A 24,784-nucleotide genomic window follows, 5' to 3' on the forward strand; every position below is an offset into this window, starting at 1 on the left:
CCACTAGCAAGCAGCAGCTCCCCTGGAGCAGTGGCTGCAGGTCATCAGCACCTGGCTCTGGAGGACATGGGTTGGCATTACCTGGTGAGGTAGAGCCGCTACCAAGGCCTCCTCAAACCAGTGCCTCCCGTCAGCTCTGTGGCAAATCCTATGGCTGGCAGGTCACAGGCTCAGGCAGATGGCCATCCCTGAGGAGGCCTCAGTGTCTGAGGCCTCAGTGCCATTCAGAATGGTGGCCCACACCTCACCAGGCTCACTTTCTGCATTCCTATGCTGAACCAGACATTATTTAATTTTAGCAACTTTTTCTGGTTTAATTCTGACATTAGTAAATGAGAATCATCTTTCAGCATAGTTAGCTAGAGCAAGGCACATTTGATCACCATTTTAGTTATAGTCAAAGCCATCTACAACAGTTACATTTACTACAACAGTTACTAAACGTAACTAACAGTTACATTTTCTAGCTATTTGTATTGTAACCTGTAATTTTGATCATAAAAGAGAGTCTCAGAACTATCCTCCTGTAATAGTCCCTGCTTTCATCAAAGGTAAAACCAGCATCAAAGATCAATTATTGCATGAACCAGAATTCCCACCCAAAATAAGCAGATATGGAAACACAAAAGATGATGAGAAAATGAAGTTTCATGCATACTCTGATGAAGAAAGAACAGAATACTGTATCTCATGACAACCATGAATGAACTGGTCCTTGGGTGCCAGGGGAAATCCATATCTGTGTTAACAACCGCTCCAAGGGCACACTTGAGTGACATGGGAGAGAGAAGTGCAAAGAGGTGTGAACATCAAGGGGTTTTAAAATGTTATAGCAGGCAGAAATTAAAAGGATCCAGTCACTAACTGGAAACATTGACTTCTAGTGAACACCTCCTCAGGCCTTAATCAGGCTAGATGCAAAATGGCTCTCACAGACCAAGTGCTTGAGAACATGCTAATCACTGGTATCCACATAGTATAAAGTACCACACTTGAAAGAAAAAACAGTTTCTGTTTAATTTGCTCTGAACCAAAACCTAAAAGCAAAACTGCCTTCTGAATCTCTCATAAGCAGACAGAAAATTTACCATCCCACAGCAGTTTTATGGAAGATTTGTCCTCTTGAGAACCTAGAAAACAAAACATTTCTAATCTACAAACACTGCATACATTTTCTTAAATGTCTATGTCACCAATACATCTACATGTGGAACCACCATATTTGACCTTGATATTAAAATTCTTCAGAGATCAAAAGCAAGTGCTAAAAATAGGCAAGATATTTATATAGCCCATAATAGTAGAATCCTATATTACAAGCACCTCTCAGCAGAGACAGGCCTGAACTGAAATCTCAGGTCTGCACATCATACTAAGAAAAGAAAACAAATAAACAAAGAGCTGATGTTCTGTCTCAGATCTCAGAAGTTTACCAGGAACGTACTCTTTCCTGGTAAGAGGTAAAAGACCTTGGTGCATGGATATTTGATGTTCTTAATGCTCCAGAAATTAAAAAAAGAAAAAAATCAAGAAAAGGAAAAGAAGCTCTCTTTAGACTGAGAGTGAGCCCTGAAGTCAGCATGCCATGTGAATGAAACGAGAGAACCCCAAAGAAAAAAGCTCAGCAACATACCGCTATCTTTGGGTAAACATTTGTTTGCAATATCTTTTAAAAATAATACTGTCAACTTCAGTGATTGACGATTTCGCCCCATTTATCACTGACAACCAGAATTATTTTTTCAGCTGTGGATCATGTTAATTGTGGAAGCTAATAGAAAGGAATGTGAGGTAAATGGTCTCAATACCTTTAGTATATGTGATGACTTTCACAGACTTGCAGTACTGTATTTACTGTAACCAAAAGGTCATGCTCTATATCTTAAAGGCAAAAGTGAACTTTCCTGCATCAATCACACTCCTGCAAACTATGCAAAAAATATTTTACACAAGGCAATTAGCATTTTTAAAAATCAACCTTAGTTTCAAATAATTGAAGGAAATTCAGTTAAATTCTTTCAATTCTGACACACATGTGTAAACCAGAGAGGATTACAACTACTTAGTTGGCAAACAAATTTATTAAAAACGGACTGTTAAATGCTGTTATAACTCATGTTACTGAAAATGAGTGCTAATTTCTTCTCTGCAGCAAGATAAATATTGAGAAAAGGATGATATTGCATTTTTCATTCCACTATTAGGAAAAAAAAAAAGAAAAAAAAGTTTTCCAGATGCTGCAGTTAATCAGTGTTAATTTTAAATGGTGACAATCCCATTCACATCTTGAATCTCCAGGTCCTACAAAAATACCATATGTGGCAATGCTTTAATAAAATAGTTCTGATGTAGTTTTGCAAACAGGTATTTGTTTTCACAAGCAGTAAAATTTGATACTGTCAGAAATGGGGTCTTTGAAAGTCACAATAATACAGCAATTTGGGAATAACTTTCTCTGAGGAAATACTAGGATATGTGCTTTCAAATAAATAAGAAGATGACAAAAGACAGAAAATGCTATTTTAGTGTATGCTAACAGAACACAAAATGGATTAATTTCCATAGATCAGACTTTTAAAGTGCCAAATTTAATGCACAGCAGGAATTATTTCTTTCAAGGGACTATGTCAAAATTAACAAGCCCAAAATGTAATCTACTATAAAATTAGACTCTTTACATTTTTTTCCGGGATGCCTTTGTGATCCTGGAATATCTATCAATCTTTCTAATTCAAGACTGTCGTATTGTGAAAACACCAAATACTTTGCTGTGTGATTGGCCATTAAACTTGTTTTGATTTTCCAATATTCATATGCAAGTCATGATTTCCTCTCTCCTGCTGGCCATCTCTGGGATTATGCATTTGAACAGCACCAGACCTTTTGTTTGGGATTTCCATGATTTAGCATTTCAGCTGGCACTGTTTTAAACAAAGTTACAAAGTTCCCGTCCTTCAATGTTCAATGCTTCCTTAGAAAGATGGCAGCTCTCAATATGTGGAAGTTGCAAAACCACAAAAGGATTTTTTGTCTTTTACTTACTACATACAAATTCTTTCTAGTGCACACTGAAATGCAAGAAATTATAGTTACATTTCATGGTAATAAAATGAACAACAGCATTTCACTTTTGCAAGGTGATAGATGAAAAAGAAGTACTGTGGTGGCTAGTTTTATTTGTTGTCATTTTTTAGGTAAAATTCATGCCTCTTGCAAGAGGGCAGGTTTTCAAATACATCTATATAGTTATATATATAGTTTATTTCATGTGTGAGGATATGTTTCTGTGCTTAGAAATTAATTGCAGCCGTGTTTTATTACAAATAAGGTCTTTACCAAAACCAGCCTGGAGAAGAGGAGATGAGGGGAGATTTCATCACAGTCTACAATGTCCTCATGAGGGGAAGCAGAGGGGCAGGCCCTGATCTCTTCTCTGACCAGTGACCAGTGTCAGGACCTGAGGGAATGGCCTGGAGTTGTGTCAGGGCATGTTTAGGATGGATATCAGGAAAAGGTTCTTCCCCCAGAGGGTGTTTGAGCACTGGAGCAGGCTCCTGGGGGATGTAGTCACAGAAGCAAACGAGACAGAACTCAAGGAGTTTCTGGACAATGCTCTCAGGCACATGGCACCATTCTTGGGGATGGTGCTGTGCAGGACCAGGAGTTGGACTCAATGATTGTTGTGGGTTCCTTCCAACTCAGAATATTATGCAATTCAGGCTATTTTCAGGTGAAGAGTGTCTCTTTTGCTGTAATCATCCCAAACCAGTGCTGGGCCTTTTGCTGATTACTTCAGTTGGATTTTCTGTAAACCTGACAAGATTAGAATACTTCTGTTCTCTTCCAGTTTATTGCTACAGGTAACTGGAGCTCCACAGACTACTGTTAGTACCAATATTGACATTCACATATCTGCCTTTCCTAGAGAGACTTGGTGATTAAAAAATCAAGTTATATTTAAGACATTATAAATGGAAGTGCTGAACATGATATCCCATTAACACCCACCAGAATACCACATATTACATTTTCCTATGAAATTCATATATAATGAACAAGGATTACATACAGCCTATTTTGGTTTCCCTAAACATAGCTGTGATAAAAGCTCAAATACATTATAAACAGCTAGAATTAAGAATAAATGTATCAGAACTATTTAAATTAAAATTCAGTCAAACCCACACAAGGAAATTAGTCAGTTCACTTATGAGGGCAGAGGATTGAAAAGGATAATGATCTTCTTCAGTTTCTTCATCTAACAGAACTCAGTACAGCCTACTTGATTTCAGGTGTCCTTTTCAACTAGAGATGCTGAAAAAGGTTGGTTTTTGTTTTTATATTGGATATGGGACTCCCTCTTATCCTCATGTTAACCTGGGCCCTGGATGACTAACCCTACAGCTGACACAAACAGATGTTTTTATTTGTTTAAACTATTAGGTCAAAGGGCTAATGAGCTAATGAAAAATCTTTTAAGAGCTATCAAATGAGGCATGATTAGCTGGTTTTCAGTTCCTATTTGTATGAAACAAACAATTTAAAAGAATTCTCAGTTTACAAATCTTTCATTTCATTCCTAGGCTTGGTCAAGAGGCAGATTTAAAAAACAGTGACATGAGAAAAGCATACCTCAGTAACTGCACGACCATCTCCAGTCCGATTTAGCAGTGGTGTTCTTCCATCAGCTGTTACAACTTGCATTGTGAGAGCACCTTCTACTCAAACAGTGTTTGACAGGACAACATTGAGCCATTTTGGCAAGCTTCTATTTTTCCCAGAATATATTCCTTTGCTCAGCTTCTGTAACTTGTGTTTTGTATATGTATTTTGCCGTGTCATTTATTGAAAAAGAATTTCTAGTTGCATAAACATGTCCCTCAGTTTAATATTATGGAGCAATTGTGTAGGGATTATTCCAATCCCTGTTTCACCAATAAATCTGCAATATCTTTCAGATATACTTCCAGAGTAAAAACATCTTGCTGTGGAAGAAATCAGCTGATTTTGGAAGTTTCTATTTCATACATATGTATGTGAATTTGCAACTATGTATGATGTACCAGTAATTATACAGTAGTATTTGTTTTCACTTATGAGTAAATAATTTATCTTGAAGAATCCACATCAAGGTAATATGCCATGCTTCCAAACTGGCTACTTACTCAAGAAACAAAATCTTATCAAGTCAGTTCTACACAGTGTTTATTTTATTTTCTTTTTCTTTCTTTTTTTTTTTTTTTTCTGATAGTGGAAATCATGTATAAATCACAAACAGTACAAGTTCCCCATGTCAGCAGTTGACCACTTGATTGGATCAACTTCTGTTGATACTGTATTTTTAGTATAAAGTCAAGATAATATGGCAGTTAACTAATACTTTCGACTACAGTAAAGATACAAACTTTTGTAATATAAATTAATTGCCATTACAAAAAGGCAACTGTATTAAGTAATACGGTACAAAAATCTGCAACTTCTATAAATATAATGAAATGCAAGAAGTTAAATGAAATAATACATCACAGATTTTTGTATAGCGCATTTGAATAGGCAAGCTAAGATACACATGGAGCATTATACAGCAAGAAAGAATATCAAAACCCACTAAGACTTAACTTTTAAGCCGTACAAATGCCAATAGTACAAGTACAGGACACAACATGAAGCAGTTAAAATTACCAGCTCAGAGTGGGCAGACAAAGAAGCCTTACTGATGAGTTGTAAAGCATTAGGCAGCAGACAGAAGGTTGTCAAAACCAGCTGTTGTTGGATACTGATTGATAATGGTTTCATTCTGACGGCTGAGACACCGCAGACAGCCACAGGTCTGAGAAGAAGCCCAGTGTGGGCACACACACACACACACACACACAAAGTAATTTAACAGATGGCTAAAGAACATTAAAGCACAATATCTTTTTTTAAAAAGACAATGTTCACTCCTTAATGAACTTGCATGGAAAGTAGAGCCTAGTGCCCAAGTTTATTCCACCTAAATGACAAACACATGTGGAAAGATTAAAACAAACAAACAAAAAACCAAAGCAGTTAAGATTGGTTATCTGAAAACTGCATGGTGCTTACGTATTCTACCATAGCCAGAGCATTCAACAACACTATAGACAAGGAAGTGTGACATGAGCTGCTATGAACATTGTTATCCCCTCATAAAAAGGTGAAGTTGTTTATAGACATTTAAAAGGTACACATCCATTAAGTCCATCTACAACGCAAAACCACAGAAGTACTACATTCAAAGTAAAGTTAAGTGTTGGTCTTAGCCTTCAGCAGTTATGAGGTATTGTTTCAACCTGTGATGAGGAATGATCACTATATTAGTAAGAAAGAGCATACTCAAAATAATTCTGAAAATTAAAATCATTGCTTCTGTGCAGTTGACATTTGCCTAAAGAAAAAACACTGAAGTATCAAAAGGTTCTAGTCTAAATGGCCACTGGCATTCTCCAAAACCACATTATCAAGGACTTCTTGGGCATTTCCATGTAAGTTATGTAGCACCTTCAAACAGTGCATAGCCGGGAGATCACGATCAAAACTTGGAGCCAGTAAAGTTTTTGGACCAGACAAACTCACTGGTGGTAGAAATAAGTACAGTTTCAAGAATTCAATAGAGTTGGGCTTATTTTCATTTCCTGTACCTTTTGGTCCATAGCTAAACAAAAGCAGGGGAAAATAGTAAAAAAATGTTATTTTACATCTTCTAACTAATGGCCAATGAAAAAGCAGTAAAAGCTTGGAATCCCTCATTTTGCCTTCCCAAACTGCCTGCTTTCTCTGGAAATAATGCTCCTACTTCTCCTCCCTGCTTATTTTTTACTGTGCCTAAATAAAACAGAAATTTAGGGACCTTGTGGAAATCTGGGGACTCTGTAGCCTTTAAGCCCATGTCAGCAATTAGGGAGTTTGGAAATGTAAATTAGATTCAGTTCCCCTTTAAATCCAGGGAAGGGAACCTCCTTAGCCCTCACAAGAGAAACTGATGGGCAGCTGGGTCCTGACTAAAGTGTGCAGAGAGAACTGAATCAAAGCAGGGCTCCTCTGTGCTTTAAAATGAACAATTCCAGTTCTTGGTTGTTTCCAAGATATTAGCAGTGAGACAATTGACCTGACAGGAAAGAGAACACAAAACAAAGCAAGGACATGCCCTTCAGGCTTCCTGCCTATTCCATCTCAAAATTAAACAAGGAGTTTACCAGTTTTCCCAGCTTCTTTTTGATAATAGGAAGCAGTTACAACAGTGGGAGCAATGCAAGAAATTAATGGCAAATGAAAAGTAAACTAAAATACGTATGAGAAACATTTTGTTTAACAAAGAGCAAAATTACAATTAATAGAGAAATGGCTTTTATGAGCCTTCAAAAGCTGATGTTTACTATTTTCTTATCCCCAAATAAACTAGTAAGGAACTACAATAAACTTCAAACAGAAGATAAATGCTCAGAGTGGAAAGAGATGTTGCTTAAAGCCCTGAAAACAAGGCATTGTGTGTTTCAAGACAGAAGCAGAGCTGATGAGGAACTAATGACACCTCATTCGAGTTTGTGTTTGCAGACACTCATGCACAAGGGTAGCTGAATGCACAAGGCACAGCATTCAAGGCATGCACCAGTCCAGTGACTGATCTGCACATACCCTGTTGTCACTGTCAACCAGTGGCCTGGCACATTTCTTCAATGTGACAAAATAAGTTTATGAGTTTTTTAAAAAATCAACAAAAGGTAGCTAAAATACTGCAAATCTACAGTGGGGAAAACAAGGAAAGAGGAAAAGTGGACTGTGTTACGTGACCCAAATCAACTTCTTCTAAATGTATTACAAATGTTGTTTCCAATGACTACTTTTTCGCTTTCTAAGTAACATTTAGCCCAGAGGAAGTTTGAAAGAACAAGATATAATCCCCTTGAAAAGAGAACCTTATAGTACAAACACTGGAAGACCCTTAATTACTGGATAGATGCCTTGGCAATGTTACAATAACAGTAGTAGTCTACGAATGAGTGATAACGGAAGTATTTAAAAATCACTTATACTTTTAACTAGTAATAAAGCCTCCACAGATGAACTAACCGATATTTGCTCCACTTTTCTTACGGAAAACTACTTTCAATGAAAATTATTACTTTATTCAACTTCTGTATATTTGTAAAATCTTTCATATACTTCTAAAAATCTTTTTACTTAGATCACCTGTTTATGTCAGCTGATTTCCCCAAGTACTGTTATCTGTGCACATCTGTTTGTTAATTTTGTTTTTCAGCAAACTTCCAGCAAAATACCATACTGCCTCTGGCAGGGTTTTGCAGTGACTTTAGAAGACAATCAACTACCTTGTGGAGTCCGCTACCTCAACTATGTTTTCACTTAATAAAACCTCAGGAATAACCTTTGCATTAACATGAAACTGCTTGTGTTTTAGGTATCCTATTAACGTTCTCAGTGGCTGTGCTTTTCCATAATGTGAGGTCAACAAACAAGCTAAATTAGACTCATAAATTCTTTAGACATCACTTATTTTTAAAATTCAAGGTAACACGTGGAATTCTTCCTTTATGGACTATGTTATTTTTGTGCATGTAAATTTTTCTACCAAGGATGATCGTGGTGCAAGAAAGCAACATGCAGTGTGCAGAAATAGTGGTAAACAAAGAGGGACTTTCTACTTCAGTAGTGTAGACAACTTTACTGGAAATAGCTGTGTACCTGATTCACAGAACATTTATTTTAACCAAAGGACATTCTGCATTAACTCTGTATGAACAACATATCACAGCTCAGCCTTGATACTACGCTGCAATTAAGCTGTGACAGAGTGAGCAGGTACAGTGATGCGTGGGAACCTCTTCTTTCTCTTGGCTTTCACATTCTTGAAGGTTCGAAGTCACTCTCTTCTAGCAAGTTTATTAGAAGGGAGAAGCTGTCTTTTACTGCCTCCATATCATCCAAGGAGCAGGGTTTAAGAATCCAGCGCTTTCCACGTGCAAGTGGCTCAAGTTCAAAATATTTTTTTATCTATTAAGAAAAAAAGAGAGACCAATGTATTATATTATGACAACTCTCTGTCTCACATCTAAAAAACCAAACCAATAAAAACATGTAAAAAAATCAGGATATTAATTTTTTAGAATCTTACCCAGAGCTGCCCTTATAATACAGGTTATATGACATGACCTGAAAGTGTTTTCTTTAGGGGTGCTTGGAAGCTTGTATGTACCCATACATTTAACAGCATGGGAGGTCTGAGGAAGAATTGTACTGACTTGAGGCAAACAGCAAAGCACATGAAACATGTGCTCAAAAACATATCCAAAACAGTAAAAGTAAATAAGAAACTGTGTTTGTATTTCAATGTTAAAAATGTATGTATCTTATTGGTAACACTTAAGATACATACTACTGTAACTTCACAAATTAAACATAAAAAATTTACAGATCCTAAACATTCCAGTCAAATATGAACTATAGCACAGCATCTGTTTGTGACCAAGAAAATCCTATAAAAATTAAAATTCTTTCAAAATTACCTAGTTTTTTTAAAAAATTAAACATAGAAGACTAACACCCTAATGTTAGTAAGACAGTAGAGTAAGTATTATACATGAAACATGATGCAGTTTCTTAGAAACTCCAATCATTACTGACATTGCAACCACTGTCAAGACACAAATACAGACCCAGAAAGACTGAGAAAGGAAAGATTTTTATTTAGTAGTATATTCCAATCACTTTTCAAAATAGAAAGTACAATATCAAAAAGAAGTTTTTGATGTCTCTTAGAAGAGAACGCAGCCTGCAGGTTATACTGGTCCATAGTTCACTGTTTTCATTAAAATTTTAGTCTTTGAAGGTATGTGACCAACAGTCTGCTCTGCAATTTGACTCGTCCAATAGAATTTTAGTTTTTGCATTCAAAACTACATCCCTCAGTTCCTGCAACTGTCCATATATCAACAGAAATATTTAGTCCTGACTTAGTTTGCCCATTTTTGTTCACTGTAATTATTGCAAAATACTCTTAATTTTAGCAGAGACCGTGCTGTAAATATGCAGCACAATTACAGCAGCAGTTACTCACAACATGGTAGGCAGTAGAGGCCCTAGACAGGCAACTGGAGCCACACTGTGTAAGGCTCCATGTGCAGAAGGAATGAAAAGAGGAAAGAAAAAAAAAAAGGCTTTCAAAGCCCATGCAAACTGCAACATCTCTGTGTAGCTCTTATAGTGTCTACTGATAAACAACAGTTTTGTTTACCTATTAATGAATTCTAACAGAAAAAAACAAGTTGAGTTGTATCAACTCACATAACTCAAAATACAGCCATGATCAGGCAGGTTTTCTTGGTTTTTAGAAAGGAATTTCAACCAGAATGTTAAGTAACAAATATTAGGGGAAAAATGGTGGTTTTGAGATGAGAATTTCTGCTAACCCAGAAACAACAGTGTGAAAAATTTTAAATCTCTTTTCATTGAAGTAGAATTTTATCAATAACATTTGAAAATGAAGTGTGGTACTTGACATTCACTTCCCCTAAAACAAATTTAGAAAACATACAAGTTGAAATAAATGGGGCTCCAACAAACCAGTATTTTAATAGCAACATACCAACTTTTTAGCATTGCTATCTCAGTGCCTCACCAGTATCTGACATGTTAGTACAATTTTATGTCTTTACTACTATCTACAAGGGATGCATTGCAACTTTTTAAGCAGCTTGAATTTACCCCCCATTACTAAACTGAGTTAATGGCACTGATCACAGTACTGGAAAAGCAGGGTAAGGAAGCTCTATTGCCTGTTCCAGCAGCAGCCTCCTTGACTGTCACACGAGGGGAGAAAGTAAAAGCTGCACAGAAGGATAACAAAGCAAGGTGTCAGTGCAGCTAGCGGATAGAGCTGCCCGCTGGTGTTAAGCTGACAAATATGGCTGAGTAATCTAAGATGTTTCAGACCCACAACCCAGAGGATGTCCACCACACCCCCTCTACTGGAAGACTATTGCCATCAGACCCTGGAGCTCACTGAAGTCAGTCTGCAATCTTCCTTACACAGCCTCTTGGACTAGGGCTCTGCCAAATGAAGGGAGGTCATTACATTGTAAGGACAGCGCTTGGGTTTAAAAGTAGAAACATGTGCTCAGGGAAATGATGGCAGTAACTAGCACTGAGTCTTTGTGGGCATATACAACACAAGTTACCAAGGTAGCCTCTAGCCAAGAAAAATACAATGCCTTTAAGCTATATTTCAGTGACTGCAGATGCCAACAGATTTAGTGAAACAAATTTTGCAGATAAATTATTTGGATAACCCAAAGTGGATCAAAATGTATTTTTTTCTGCTTCTATCTGTGTAATCAAAATGTTACTAAATTAGCGATGTGCTGTCTTCATTTTTCCCACTAAGGAACAGTTCAGAGTATCTGCAGTAATAGGTCCTAGATGAATGCTGAAATGAAAGTCTTTGTTAGGCAGTTGTTTTTAAAATGTGAGGGTTTGATACTGGCATGAAAGCACAACTGCTTATATTCACAAGTAAGAGTTATTTCATTCATACCTTCTGCAGAAGAAAAAAAAAAGATCTGCTAAATGACTCATGTCTAATACTAATCTAGAAAAATAACACTAATTGGCTTACAATTAATAACTAACTAAACCAGAAGTAGCACAGAAGTGATTTTTCATAACCCAAGGGACACTTTGTGGTGTGTTACTAAACTTCCTCATTTAAACTTCATACCACAGTGGAGTTTGCTAAACCTCAAAGTTTTGAGAGTGGGCTTTCTGGACTTTGAAACTTCCAGCAAGAAGTTTGCAGACCCAAATATTTTCCAATTTACTGTAACTTTTTCTCCCTTCAACTCAGAAGAAGTCATTCTGTTCTAAAAGCAAGTACTTTTTTTAGACTTGAAAAAGAACCATTTTTTACATGCAACAGATGAAACATGAAAAGATTGACACAATCAGATGCCCAATTCTTTTTATACAGTTGAGTTTTCCACTGGAATGCACTCAGTTCTCCATCCATGCTTGTTTTTGTAGTTCCTTTCTGCCCCACTGATCATCATCCACACTCATTCCCTGCAGATTTCCTAAGAGGATGTACACTGATCACCCAAGTGTCCACAGAAAGCTGAAATTCACAGAATACTCACACACCTAGGTAGTTCTTGCATAATCAGCAGTTACTATTTTACAGCTCCCTTCAATCACACTAGCACAAAGGGGTGAGCTCCAAAGAGAAACTCTTCTGTCTTCCCACAGTGAAAAGCTTTCTGCCTGTTCATGGATGCTGAAGTAAAATATAAAGACTCAAACATGTTTCAGAAGTCTGATGCATCAGATGCACATTTACATACTGGGTTTGCATTTTCAAAACTTTACTTTGAGATTACTAAATTTTTAAAGATATAAATTTAGAAGAAAATACATCCAATTAAATCTAATTTTAAGATTTCTTTACTAATTTTTACAGGATATCACTGTATGTCTTGACTCCACACTCCACATGGCGGCCTTGTTTTATAGAGAACCTGACATTGTATTTATGCCACATTCTGAAGTCAGTAAAATCTAACAATACTTGTTTGCAATTCCCACTCTTCCCACACTCCACCTTCTAAGTCCTATTCTACTGGCACAATACACTAAACATATGGTTATCAAATGTTGCTTAGCCTACGTGCTAGAAAAGTCAAGACACAATAAAAAGGATCAGTGCCCAGAACCTCAGCTGGTGTAAATTATCATAGCAGTGTGGAACTGATGTTACTAAATTGATATACGTAAGCTGAGTAACCAGGCTCTGCTGAAAGCTTTTCTATGTTCTATTAATGAACTTCATCATCTATTCAGTTCACCACCCATGTGAACATAAGATCTATAGGAAAACTTAGATGTTCTAATACATGAGAAGAGTAATCTCTATTATTCAACATGAAAAAAAGCTGATTGAAAGCATTATTTTTCATTCAAATTCAAAATTATACTACCAAATTTCATCAACATAGAAAAGCTTCCAGCCCACTGCGACTAATCTGTTGTAAACAAATACAAAATTCAGATAGTCACTTACATTACCAGGCTGGTAAACAGAGAACTTAATGAATAAAATATTTTTTCATTCATTGCTGTTTTATTGAAAAATTTTACTGGGACAAAAAAATTGTAACAAAACATGTGTATTATATCCAATCAAAGGCTGCCTGGTCTTGTCAACGTCCCCACCAGACAAAATTTTCGAAAGGCTTTCACAGGATTTACCAATTGTTACTGCAAAAGGGTGACTGATGAAGGTATGAATTGAACTAAAATAATCTAATTTGCTGAATCCATGTATTAACCATAAGACATGGTTCATTCGTCCATTCCAAATCTGCATGGAGAAGAAACAAAGTAATAATGGGGAGACCAGAGTAGCCCATATTAACGCTGTGAAAGTTTCACTGAGCTGTGATGCTGATAATATCTTTTCAGACATCATAAAAATCTGCTTTTTGGAACAACCATTTAGAAGATGCAGGAGAGAGAGGGAATTTTGCTTGCTGTCTCAACAAACAACAGACAAGCTGCCTATAACAATTCTTGTGCAAATTCAATATATTTGGAGAAGAGAAAAAGCCAAGAGTACTCTACTTTACATAGCAATAAGTTTTAAAAAGGGAAACTACATAAAATTTGTAACTTAAAGAAAATTAACTATGCAGCTAAAAAAGTAAAATGCTTGCAGGTGGCACAGAAAAAAAATACCATAATTAGAGGCTCAGAGTATATTTATACTGCTTCAGACGACTTTAAAATAAACAAAAAAAGCTTTCACCAATTGCAGTAAGGAAAAGGATGGCATTAGAGGTAAAAGAAGTCATGTCTAAAAAAAGAAAAGAGAAAACAAAAGAAAGGAAATTCTGGCAAATTAAATAGAAACCACAAATGTTGACCTACTAACCATAGAGTAGAACTCATTACTTAAATCACCACTGATGCTAAAAAGTAAATTGAAATCCACTGGAGCTTATGTTGGTGTGCTCTACTACAAACTGAACAGCCTCATGAGCTGCTACATGAACTTTTCTGCTAGTTCTTTTCTGAGTACAGTGATTTATAGGATTGTGTGGAGTGGACTGATAGCCACTTAATCTTAAATCAACTCGTTTAATCTACTGTCATACAGGAGTTTACACGTCCATGCTTTTCCTGAAAAATATGCTAGAAAGCTCCTTATCTGACAGTCCACTTGGCTAAAAAGGACCTCCTGTCTGACCAGAGCAGCTGTAACATGCACAACTCTCAGCCAAAGTTTTGTAATATTTATTCATCCTACAGAGACACTTCACTTCTCCTAAAAAGATACTTCACGTAGGCCTGCTCGTATGCTTCTTCTTAACAGTGATCTCATCCTTGTCTAGAGGGATCCTTGTAATGCACCTATGCATCATAAGCACTCCTCCTAAAGCACCTGTACCACATGTTTATTGATTCCATATGCAATATCTCTTACACAACAGGGAGGGGAATGAAAGTGCCTCAGATGATGAGATGGGATGGTGATGTGCTGTGGTCTGGAGCAACCTATGCACAGGGCTACTCCCAGGAATGCCAGCTGAGGTCCAACAACACTATCAGCAACAGAAATGCTTTTATATTCTAGCTCTCTGAGGATATACATTTCACTGCTCACTGACTTTAATGTGCCAAGGAATCCAAAGTCTGTATGCACAATGTTAAAAATTTGCAATGAGTCCATTAAGTACATATGATAATCAGATTTATGTAATTGAGCTGCCTTTTTTTAACTTTAAACTATAACCTGTTGAAGTAAAATCAAAAGAAAAAATAAGTCTGTCTTCTTCAGCATTTCTGTGTCATAGCAGGGTAAGCAATTTCTCTAGACAAGATTACAAAACCATCAGAGGCTTTTTAGTACATCTCAAAAGTAGTGGTGAATGCTTTACAAATTGGTATTTCTAGTTTGTACAGCTTTCCAATTTTTTTTTTTTTTTTTTTGATTTTGCCTTTTATAAAAGACTACCTGAAACACATCCAACTCAGCTTTGTAAGAGAGCTGGATGATATTTTTGGCTTCTAAGTCTTTACAAAGGGGAATACAGTCACTTAAAGTAATGTACACAGTGCTTTGTGCATGTTTCCATCCTTGTTATCTCCAGTGGCCACAAGTCACAACACTTTTCAGATTACAAGTGATAGTTGAAAGAAATGTATTTTAAAGAAGATAACTAACTATTCAGAATGAAGAAATAGGATGCCTGACAAATCCACAGAGCCACACTATTCCAGAGAGCACAGAGTACTGGCAAATGCAAGCAGGAGACAAGAAAAAGGGGGAGTGAGCTAAAGAGCTGGAAGGTTTTTAAAACAGAGTAGTTGGGGTGTTTTTTTTACAGATAGACAGAGTCATGTTACAATGGGTCTGGAAAAATAAGATGGATGAGAGTGAGGACAGAAAATTGCAGAGGTTGTAGAAGTACCGCTGAGATTTGTATGTGGATGGAAGCAAAGATAGGCTTTGAGAAGCTACTAGGATCCATCAACTCTTTGCACACACTCTTTGTGTTACACAACAGTGCACTACAGCGCATTAGATTTTTTTGGTTAGATTCTATTATTTTGTAAAAAGGAAATAGTAAACCGTGTAGCTGCCAAAAATATAGACCTATACTTTGCCTTCCATGTCTCATTCACCCAGGATATTCCTTTCATATAAGCATGTGCTTTTCTTACAACTGGAAGAAATTGAAATAACATGAGAAGAGCAGCAGCATACCTATACAGGGAAAACCAGACTTCCAGATGAAGATTCATATAACCATATAACCAGAAAAAAAAAAATAAGGGCTCACAATTATCCAACCCTAGAGTGAGTGAAAGAGCATCTCGAGTGATAAGGGAAACAAGAACAGAGAAGAGGATACTGTACAAAAATGCATGCAGCGAAAGCATAGTAAAATATTTTTCTTTAATGCCACTTTAATTCTTTATTTTACTTCAAAGAAATACTCAGAATTGAAAATCAAACATCACTTTAAGTTACTGGTCCTTTTGCTTTCTCTCTTACCACTACATTTTATTATGTACTGTGGGTTGCCACAGATACTGTCTGACAGTTATGTACTTACACATAAAGTGTCAGAATATAAAATCCTAAAGAGTAATGCTGAAAATTAGCCCTGGTTAAAGATAGCTATCTGGAGGACATCTAAAACTCACATATCCTTCTTCCTCCCCATAGAGCACAGACACAAAATTGCCAATTTACTGTATGTAAGGACAATTTTCTATTTTAGTGTATTCTCAGCACATCCTAGTATATTCTTAAGCTGTATTGAAAATGACTGATTGAATATAAGATCAATTTAAACTTAGGATAACTCATTTAAATTACTATTGTTGTTCTAATCTGTTAACAAAAAGTATAGAATGGAACATATCCAAAGATAATTTGACAGGAAATCTACTGAAAGATTTTACTATACCACCAGTCATCTCCTCTCTACGATCTCTGACTCAGGTTTGTTTTTGTTATAACTTCAGTTAAATAGCTTAAGGAATTCAAATAACTAGTAGACACTCAACACTCAAGACCTGTAGGAAACATCTTTCAGAGACTTAGAGTTTTTGTAGCATACTTTTTTCTTAAACAGACTGCAGGTACTCATGGTTTACTTCAGAATATAAAACAACTGACAGAGTATGCTGATTTCAGCAGCAAAATATGCTAGTTTTATCTACAGATTGTGGTTTGAACTAGTAACAACATTGAGACACAAGTACTGAGATTTTTCCCTCCCCGACCCAAAAAAGTTTACCTGTGATGTTGAATATCAAAATAACCTTTAGAGTAATGAGAAGTCCAAAGATCAATCGTTATTATGACATCCTTTCTGCAAATAGCATGTTTTCTGTTCCGATAGCAGATAAGCAGTATTTTCTGGAGAAGTGCACATATAATGATTCATCTGCATTTGCCTGAACATGTACACGAATCTAGCACTTGAATAAAGAACGTCTGTATACTGTGCCCGCGTCTGCAAAGCACCAAAACACTGTATGGACATGTACCCTTGTATCAGCAGCAAAGAGCAGGATTTCTAAGGGCTTTGTGGTTGGCTCCTCAGATTCACACTGCTGACACTGTTCCAAGTTAACAGTCAGATGGAGCACAAAAGAAAAAGTCACTCAGCAGCAGCTGTGGTTCTGTGAGGTGTGTGCTACCACAAGCAGACACAGACAGTAGCTGTGCCTTTTTCGGTTGCTCCTTACCAGTTACAGAGCACAACATATTAGTGTAGGAGGGTTCCAACCTCCCTTCAGGGAGGTTTTTGCCAATGGGAGAACTATTTCTTATACAAAGTCTGCATAGAGGCAATGGAAGCCCTGAACTAACTGCAATTAACCATTTCTTGTTCAAAAGCAAAAACCGTGTAATAAATCCATTTGAAAAAGTTAACCTAAAATACTTGTTAAGTAAAAATTGTTCCCAGAGACCAAGCCACTGCCAGGTTCAGTTCCTGGCTGTCAGAATGTGACAGGCTCTGTGACCCTCCCAGCTGCTCCAGCACCAAGATCTGTGGAACCTCTTTCTGAGGATTTCTTTCTGCCCTGTGGTTAGAGGATGCAATGTACTTTGTGTTTTCTAGATCCATGTCTCTGAGAAGATGAATGCCTCAAAACCCACAGCAAGCCACCACTTAAAACTAGTATTCCAGGCAGCTCCGGACTGATCTATTTCTTGATACTTTTTAACCCTCCACCTAGAATTACAGCAGAACCCCTCCAGGTTTTCTGACCAGGGTTTGCTTGAGTAAGGCCACCTCACTGCTTTCAGATTTCTTCATAACGCACAAGGATACCAAGAGAAAAATTACACAGCTTAATTCAGACACAGTCCTGTACACAGCAGAACATCCATGTGCAAAGCAAATCTGCCACTAACCCTAAAATGATAAGAAATGCATGAGCAATCATAGATATGGAAGAAAAAAGTGAGCACTTTACAGCAAGATAGGATGTTTTAAGTCAAGTAAATGGGAAATAATATTAGCAAACACCTGTGCATAGAGATTTGCAGCAGTGGTGCTGGAAAAGACATGGATGACCAGATGGATTTGTGGAGATGAGTGAATGCAATGAGATGCTGAATAAGATTATTGTTATTTTGACTCTTGAACTTAAAGGTAAAGATTCTCTCTGTTTTTTAAGTGCCAGAGCTATTCCTTCCATTAGCATAGGTTGCAGCAGGGAATTCTACCTTTCTGAAAAGTCTTTTTAGTAAAAATATTCCATGAGAAGGGGTAAGAGAATGAGTGATGAGTGTTTTTCTTTACTGCATCGAGAGATCACTTCCCACATTATATTGATCCAAACTTCAAGGAAAGAGATTAAATGATCAAGAGTTGTGTATACAAGAAAGAAGAGAGAGACATCGATACCTCAGGAAGGATATCAACCTTGACATAAAAAATTCAAAACAGCTCCAAGGTACCATAAAATGGCTTGGGTTGGAAGGAACCTCAAAGATCACCCTATTTCAACCTCACTGCCATAGCTGAGACACCTTCCAATACACCAGGTTGCTCAAAGTCCCATCCCACCCTGAACACTTCTTGGGATGGGGCATCCATGGCTTCTCAGGGCAATCTGTTCAAATGCTTACCTTGCCCACAGTAAAGCATTTCTTCTCCATACCTAATCTAAACCTTCTCTCTTTCACTTGAAAGCCATTCCCTCTTGTCCTATCACCACATGTCCTTATAAAATGTCCCTCTCATCTCTCCAAAGAATGGCCAAACTCTGACTGACAGCATCTGTAAAATTTAAGGTCTTAAAGAATAGCTACTGAAAATAATATTGAAGGAGCATAAAACAGGTTTTGGAATGAAACTGTTGTTATTTTAGGTGAATTAAGGCTTTCTTTTGTATGTGCCAGCTGTGGAAAATCTTTTAAAGTCATTGAGAAGCCAGATTATTTCTGAAGAAAAGCACCTGGAGGCAGGTGCTATGTCCTAGTAACACCCCAAGTATCATGACTGTACCAATGAAAAACAAAACCAGGTGCTTGTCCAGTGATTCTAGCAGAAAGGGAAACCTGGCTTTTGCAAGCCGGCAGCTCCTTTCCTCCACCTTTGGATGTGACTTGCCAATTTACCAACAGGCCCTAGTGTTACACCTGGGGTAAGCACTGCAGTGAAAATGAAATCAAATATATCAAATGTATAGCTGGCACTAAATTTTTATGAGGATGAGAAGATTAATATAATTTGACTAAAATATCTTAATGCAACAGACTTTTCTAAGCATTCTCAACTTACCTTAGAGAGCAACCCATCTATTCAAAATTGAGGTCTAATAGAAGCAAAATCACCTCTTTAAATTCTGAGGTTCTGGCGCTCTACATAAGTCAGAAATCTGCACATTTGCAATTCCTAATTGAGTTTACTTTACATAGGCTAAGTTTGCTGACTACTAGTGACAAAGGAAAAGGTTTTAACCACTAGCTTTTACAGAACATATTCAAAATTGGTACCATTTTACCACTTCTTGATAACGAATTATTACATATGTCTACAGCTAAAAAGACCTTAACTGAATACTCCTAACCAAGCCAGGAAAGGTTCTGTATATTGAAGCTAACAAGTTTAAATTTCAAGCTCACATATGAGAAACAACCAATTATCCTGTCTGAAACACAGGCTTGTAAAACTCTCAGTTACTTGTAAAACGGTCTGCTACACACGAGTAAGATGTTGTTTAAATGAGTTGTTTGACTAGATGCATTCACCATGAAATTGATTCTTTTAAAGCATTATTTTTAAACTTGATACAAGGTAACTGCATAAACTGAAAATGGGAAAAATCTGGCATAATAAAGCATAAGTTGCAGTATGGGTTTAGTATTTTATGAGGTCGAGGGTTATTTGAATGAGAAACCCATCAAAAACAAATAGCCATTTGTGAGGCAGTAATTGAAAGGTTTAATATGATTAAACTATTCTGCTATTTCTATGCCAAGATGTATAGTATATTATCTACTGTTATATCACCACCACCTGTGCAACTCCAAAGTATTACAAAGGCAATAAAACAACAAATAGAACATCTTTCAACCATAAACAACAAAAATAAATCTGAGTTTTGATTTCTCTATAGTCTAAAAATAGCACTATATCATAGCTTTATTCTTGGTACTTTCACTTAGATTTAGTATTACTATCCTGTTATGTCTATTATTCAGTGGGTGGCATAAGGGGATAACTCACAACAGGTTACTGAATATTCCTCAATCTCCAGCTCTGAGACACAGTTTTCAGCTTTACATGGTCCAGATTTCAAAGAAAAGGAAACCATTGCAAGGAGGTAATGAATTTAAGTATATATGTTAAAAAAACACCACTATAAATATGTTCTTCAATAACATTTCAGATCTGAATGTTTAGTATGGTCCTATATAAACAGACAGACAGATCATGCCAGTTTTACTCAAAAGACTAGAAATTGCAAACTCATGTTTTATGTTTGCTTCCATAACTGAAAAATGGTTCAATTGCTTTATAGGGAATCAGTTTACTAATGGTATGCTGCTAATAATTCAGATGCTTTAGTGACTTATAACAAAAAAGGTCTACTTAGTAAAGAGCTAGAATTTGAAATATTAATAATGTAATGTTTCCAACTGTCCTCTCACTAAAGAAATCACCTCCTTACAAGATGAAGCACTAACAACAATTAAAAAAAAAATTAACATTACGAAGTGTTTTATACGTTGCTCCAGAAAAGCAGGGAAAGATGTAATGCTGCCTACTGCAATACTGTTTTGGAGAGGGATCACATTCTTAAGACTTCAAATAAATAAGTAGTTTGCACATTGTTCAGCAATTTACTCAACATGCAGTGAAGAGTGCCACCAGCCACACTGTTTTATAAGACTAGTTGCAGACAGATTAATAGAAAGGACAGTGTCATCATCATGTCAGTCAGACCACAGGCAGTGCAGCAGGAATTGGAGAGGGTAAGTAGAGATCAGCCATATAAAATGGCTTTAGATGATTTACAAGCAATGAAACATCCTGCTTCTAAAGATGTCTAATCCATGATAGCAGAAATTACTTCATATTAAAAAAATTCCAGTCCAGCTGGTAGTGTATCAGCTTGATGTTCACCAGCTAGAAAGCATGAATCTGCAAAATGACTTGACAACATCTGAAGAAGAGTATACTGAAAAGTGGACAATGCTTAGAAAAAAATCAAGATTGAAGAGTGACATCTGACACAGAAAACAAAAAATGTTTCCTTTGTCACTTTCACGAGAGTTTAAATGTTTTAACAGTATTTATCAGTAAAAAGAAGATATAAATTAAATCAGTTGGGTTTAGATTAAAGACAAGCATGGATAAACAAGTACAACTGGATCCTATAAAAAAACCCCACTGTCCAGTGGTCTGATTAGATTTTCAGCTGTTCTTGTTGGAGGGAGGAGAGCAATTCTCCTTGAGAGAGAATTCTCACTGAATTCTCAGTAAGAGAGCTCATTTCATACAAAACACATGCAAGACCATAATGCTTGTAGTAGGATTTGAATACTCCATTTTTAATTAAAAGTTGACACATCTGACTTTTCTGAATTTTACCAGAACTGTTAGACAAAACACAAAGTTCTTTCCCTTTTAGACTTGCCTGTTTTTATGGACACAGTATATGAAGACAAAAAGCCAATGAAACTACATTTGAAGTTATACTGTTCTAGTTACATAGCCCAGACAGTCACAAGGCGCATATATATATATATATATATATATATATATATATATATATATATATATATATATATATATATATATATAAACCAATCCTTATTTCTGTGAACACTCTGTCACTTACTTTGCCCAATGAATTTTCTAATCTAAAGGGCAAACATGAACAGTTCAATTATTTTCTTTTCAGTATCCAGAGTATATGATTGATCAGCTAAGTTGTTTGGTTTGCCTTCTTCACTGGATGACATTTTAAAGTATGTCAGTAACAGACAGATAATCCAATAAACAACACTCATATTTTTGCACAAATACCCTGAATAATGCACAACTTCTCATTCTCTATTTTCTTTTCACTACAAACATTCAGAGATATTAAGTTTATTATGAGTTATACAGTTAATTCATGCTTCATATAGCAGGGTAAGAAAGGTACGGGATTGCACTTCAGATATCAACTACACCTTGTTCTACAAGCAAGAACATCTCAGCTTGTATCACAAAAAAACATGAAGTGACATTATCATTAAAATGGCTGCCCAAAAATGCACAGCTGAAGCAAAAGGAGAAATACAATGTCTTGTTAATGTCTTATCCAATACTGTTATGTCCTGTTATGCTCTTCTAATATCTTGATGGGCTATAAAGAAGTAAAATCACTTGGTAAGAAAATGTTATTAGTAGAGCAGTCCATCTACCTATAACCAGTACCAATATGCAAAACACCCAGCACAACAGAAACATATTTTATGGTCTTACACTTTGATATTAGCACATACTTAGCACTTACACTTTGCAAGACACTGTGACACCACAATGATGTAGACCATGCTCTGTCTAATATAGACAAATCTGGAACATTTTGAACCTAATTTGTGCTTAAAGCTGGTAACATTGAGAAGAAGGAAACAGCAAGGAGAAAAATTAGCAGAGACATCAAAAAGAAAGGCAAAAAAATCCCTTTGCCTACAATTGCTAGCATTGATATATTTTACAGCCATGATCTAGGCCACCTTCCTGCAGAAGGAAGCTAGTGCAAAGAAGTGGGGGTCAAACCTAGAGTGACATGGTTCACTGAATGACCAAACAGAGGTCTACATATTTCCTTTATGGCTGCTGGCACCGGTTTTGGCCTAGAAGCCTCTAATGAACAAAGACAGCTCTGATCCCTTCTGGAGCCATTCATATGTGATTAAGATCCAACAATACAGCACTTTGATCCACTGAGTTACAGAAAGATTGGATGTTTCCTGAAGAAGTCATTTCGGGTGAAAAGGAAAGAGAAGAAAAGAAGAAAATTTTCCTGATCAGGTCAAACTTACTGAGACAGCACTCTTCTCACATTTGACAATCATTGTATTCTCTTGAGATTTTTGAAGCTTTGGAAAGATGACAGATGACTGAGGTACAGAAAAGAGGAGTGAACTGTGGCATCAGTGTCTCAAACTCAAAGAATAAATTTAACTTTTTGAAGATGGAATAAGATTCATTTTCAAGAGACGGAAATTGAGTTAGGTAATGCAAGGCATATTGCAACAAAGGAGGACATACAACCACTACAGCAAACTGGATGGCATCTTTCATAGATATATTTGAAAAGCTTGCAGCACCACAGTCAAAAATACATGCTTCCTTGTAGCTGAAAACAGCAGGAGATATATGGGTAAGTCTATTAAAAAAATCTCAGAGAATGAACACCTGGTTTCTTTAAAGTAATCTTTCTATCTTGACACCAATATACTTCACATAACCCAAGAGAATTAAAGGCCTGTTTGAAGTTAGAAGAGCATGTTCTTGACATACCATTTGGAGGAGTATTTAGTTTTTTTCAACAGACATAAGTATTAAGCACAGGTGATGGATTCAGATCCACAGGAATGAACGGAGGCTGGAATGTCTAGACAACCAGGAAAGCATAACACAGGTGTGACAACTCTGCTTGACTATCACATTCCAACATTTTCAGTATAAACTAAATAACTTCCATCAACTGTTGATATAAAAGCAGAAGAGGAAAAACATATTTGGCTTTGTCTACTACAAATGTCTACTCCTAATAATTTATTTTGGAACCTAACTCTCCTGTTCATATTTGGGTTGGATGCTTCTAAGTCCACCTGGGAATGGCTCAGCTCTCTGGCTATCCAGGACAGCAGTTCTTAGTTCAGAAAACACTTGGAGTTATTTGTCACTGTTATAGTCAGACTGCTCATACGTGAATGCTTTTCATGTGGCTATCCTACTGGACAGCAGGTGATTTTTTGCTCAAAAAGAAAATCTTCATAGTTTAAATTTAAACTCTAACTTCTTGAATCCTTTGCTAATGTATGTGTTCTATGATTCCTCATGTACAAAACAAGCAAAACACACTGTCTTTCCCCAGATGATTTTTAAAAACCAACAATGTACAGCTGCACTGACAGCCAACTACCAAAACCATGGAAGCTGAGGTGAAAGCAAAGGGAATCAACAATGTGGTAATCCTAAAAGTAAAATCTAAAGAAGATTTGCCACCAGTCTTGCACCATGAAAGATAATACCACCCTGTATAAACTATTCCATTTTATAGTGCTATAATGCCAGCTGAATAATAAATAAATCTTGAACTATTATGCCAGTACACATTGAAGGCAATTAAAGGTTAATATGCTCCTCAAAATAGTATGACTAAAAAAACATATGTGAAAAAAGCATTTTCCATCTCTAACAGATTGAGGTACAGTTTACCTATTGGAGTAGAAGCTATGGAAAAGTTTTACTTTTCCTGATGCCTTAGGATTTTAGCTTTTATGTTTTTCATATATTTGTAATCCTGTAATTCTTTAGTGTGTAACTCTAAACTCCATATTCAGTGTTAACTACTGCTTTCCCATTTTGGTCAGACAAAACAATTCCTCTCTAGGCCTGGGAATCAAGGACACCTCACCGTCTCAGGCCCCAAGTAATGTAAACATAAGTAAGCTGTGGGGGGAGCAAACTTGCATTAAATTACTTCATTACCTGAA

The 24,784-nt window shown here is 36.5% G+C and overlaps 1 protein-coding gene across 2 annotated transcripts in view; it reads right to left on the reverse strand.

Moving 5' to 3' along the window:
* Window positions 1-3,830: 3,830 nt before the first annotated feature.
* ARL15 (ADP ribosylation factor like GTPase 15) overlaps window positions 3,831-24,784 on the reverse strand; it is a 228,634-nt gene continuing 207,680 nt past the window's right edge. For both annotated transcript variants that reach the window (XM_036403060.1, XM_036403058.2), the window contains one exon: window positions 3,831-9,033. In XM_036403060.1, coding sequence (XP_036258953.1) covers window positions 8,881-9,033 — 153 coding nt within the window. In that variant the 3' untranslated portion in view covers window positions 3,831-8,880. The remainder of the gene's footprint in view (window positions 9,034-24,784) is intronic.

Source organism: Molothrus ater, chromosome Z, assembly GCF_012460135.2.
Source record: "Molothrus ater isolate BHLD 08-10-18 breed brown headed cowbird chromosome Z, BPBGC_Mater_1.1, whole genome shotgun sequence".
In the NCBI taxonomy this organism is placed as follows: Eukaryota; Metazoa; Chordata; class Aves; order Passeriformes; family Icteridae; genus Molothrus; species Molothrus ater.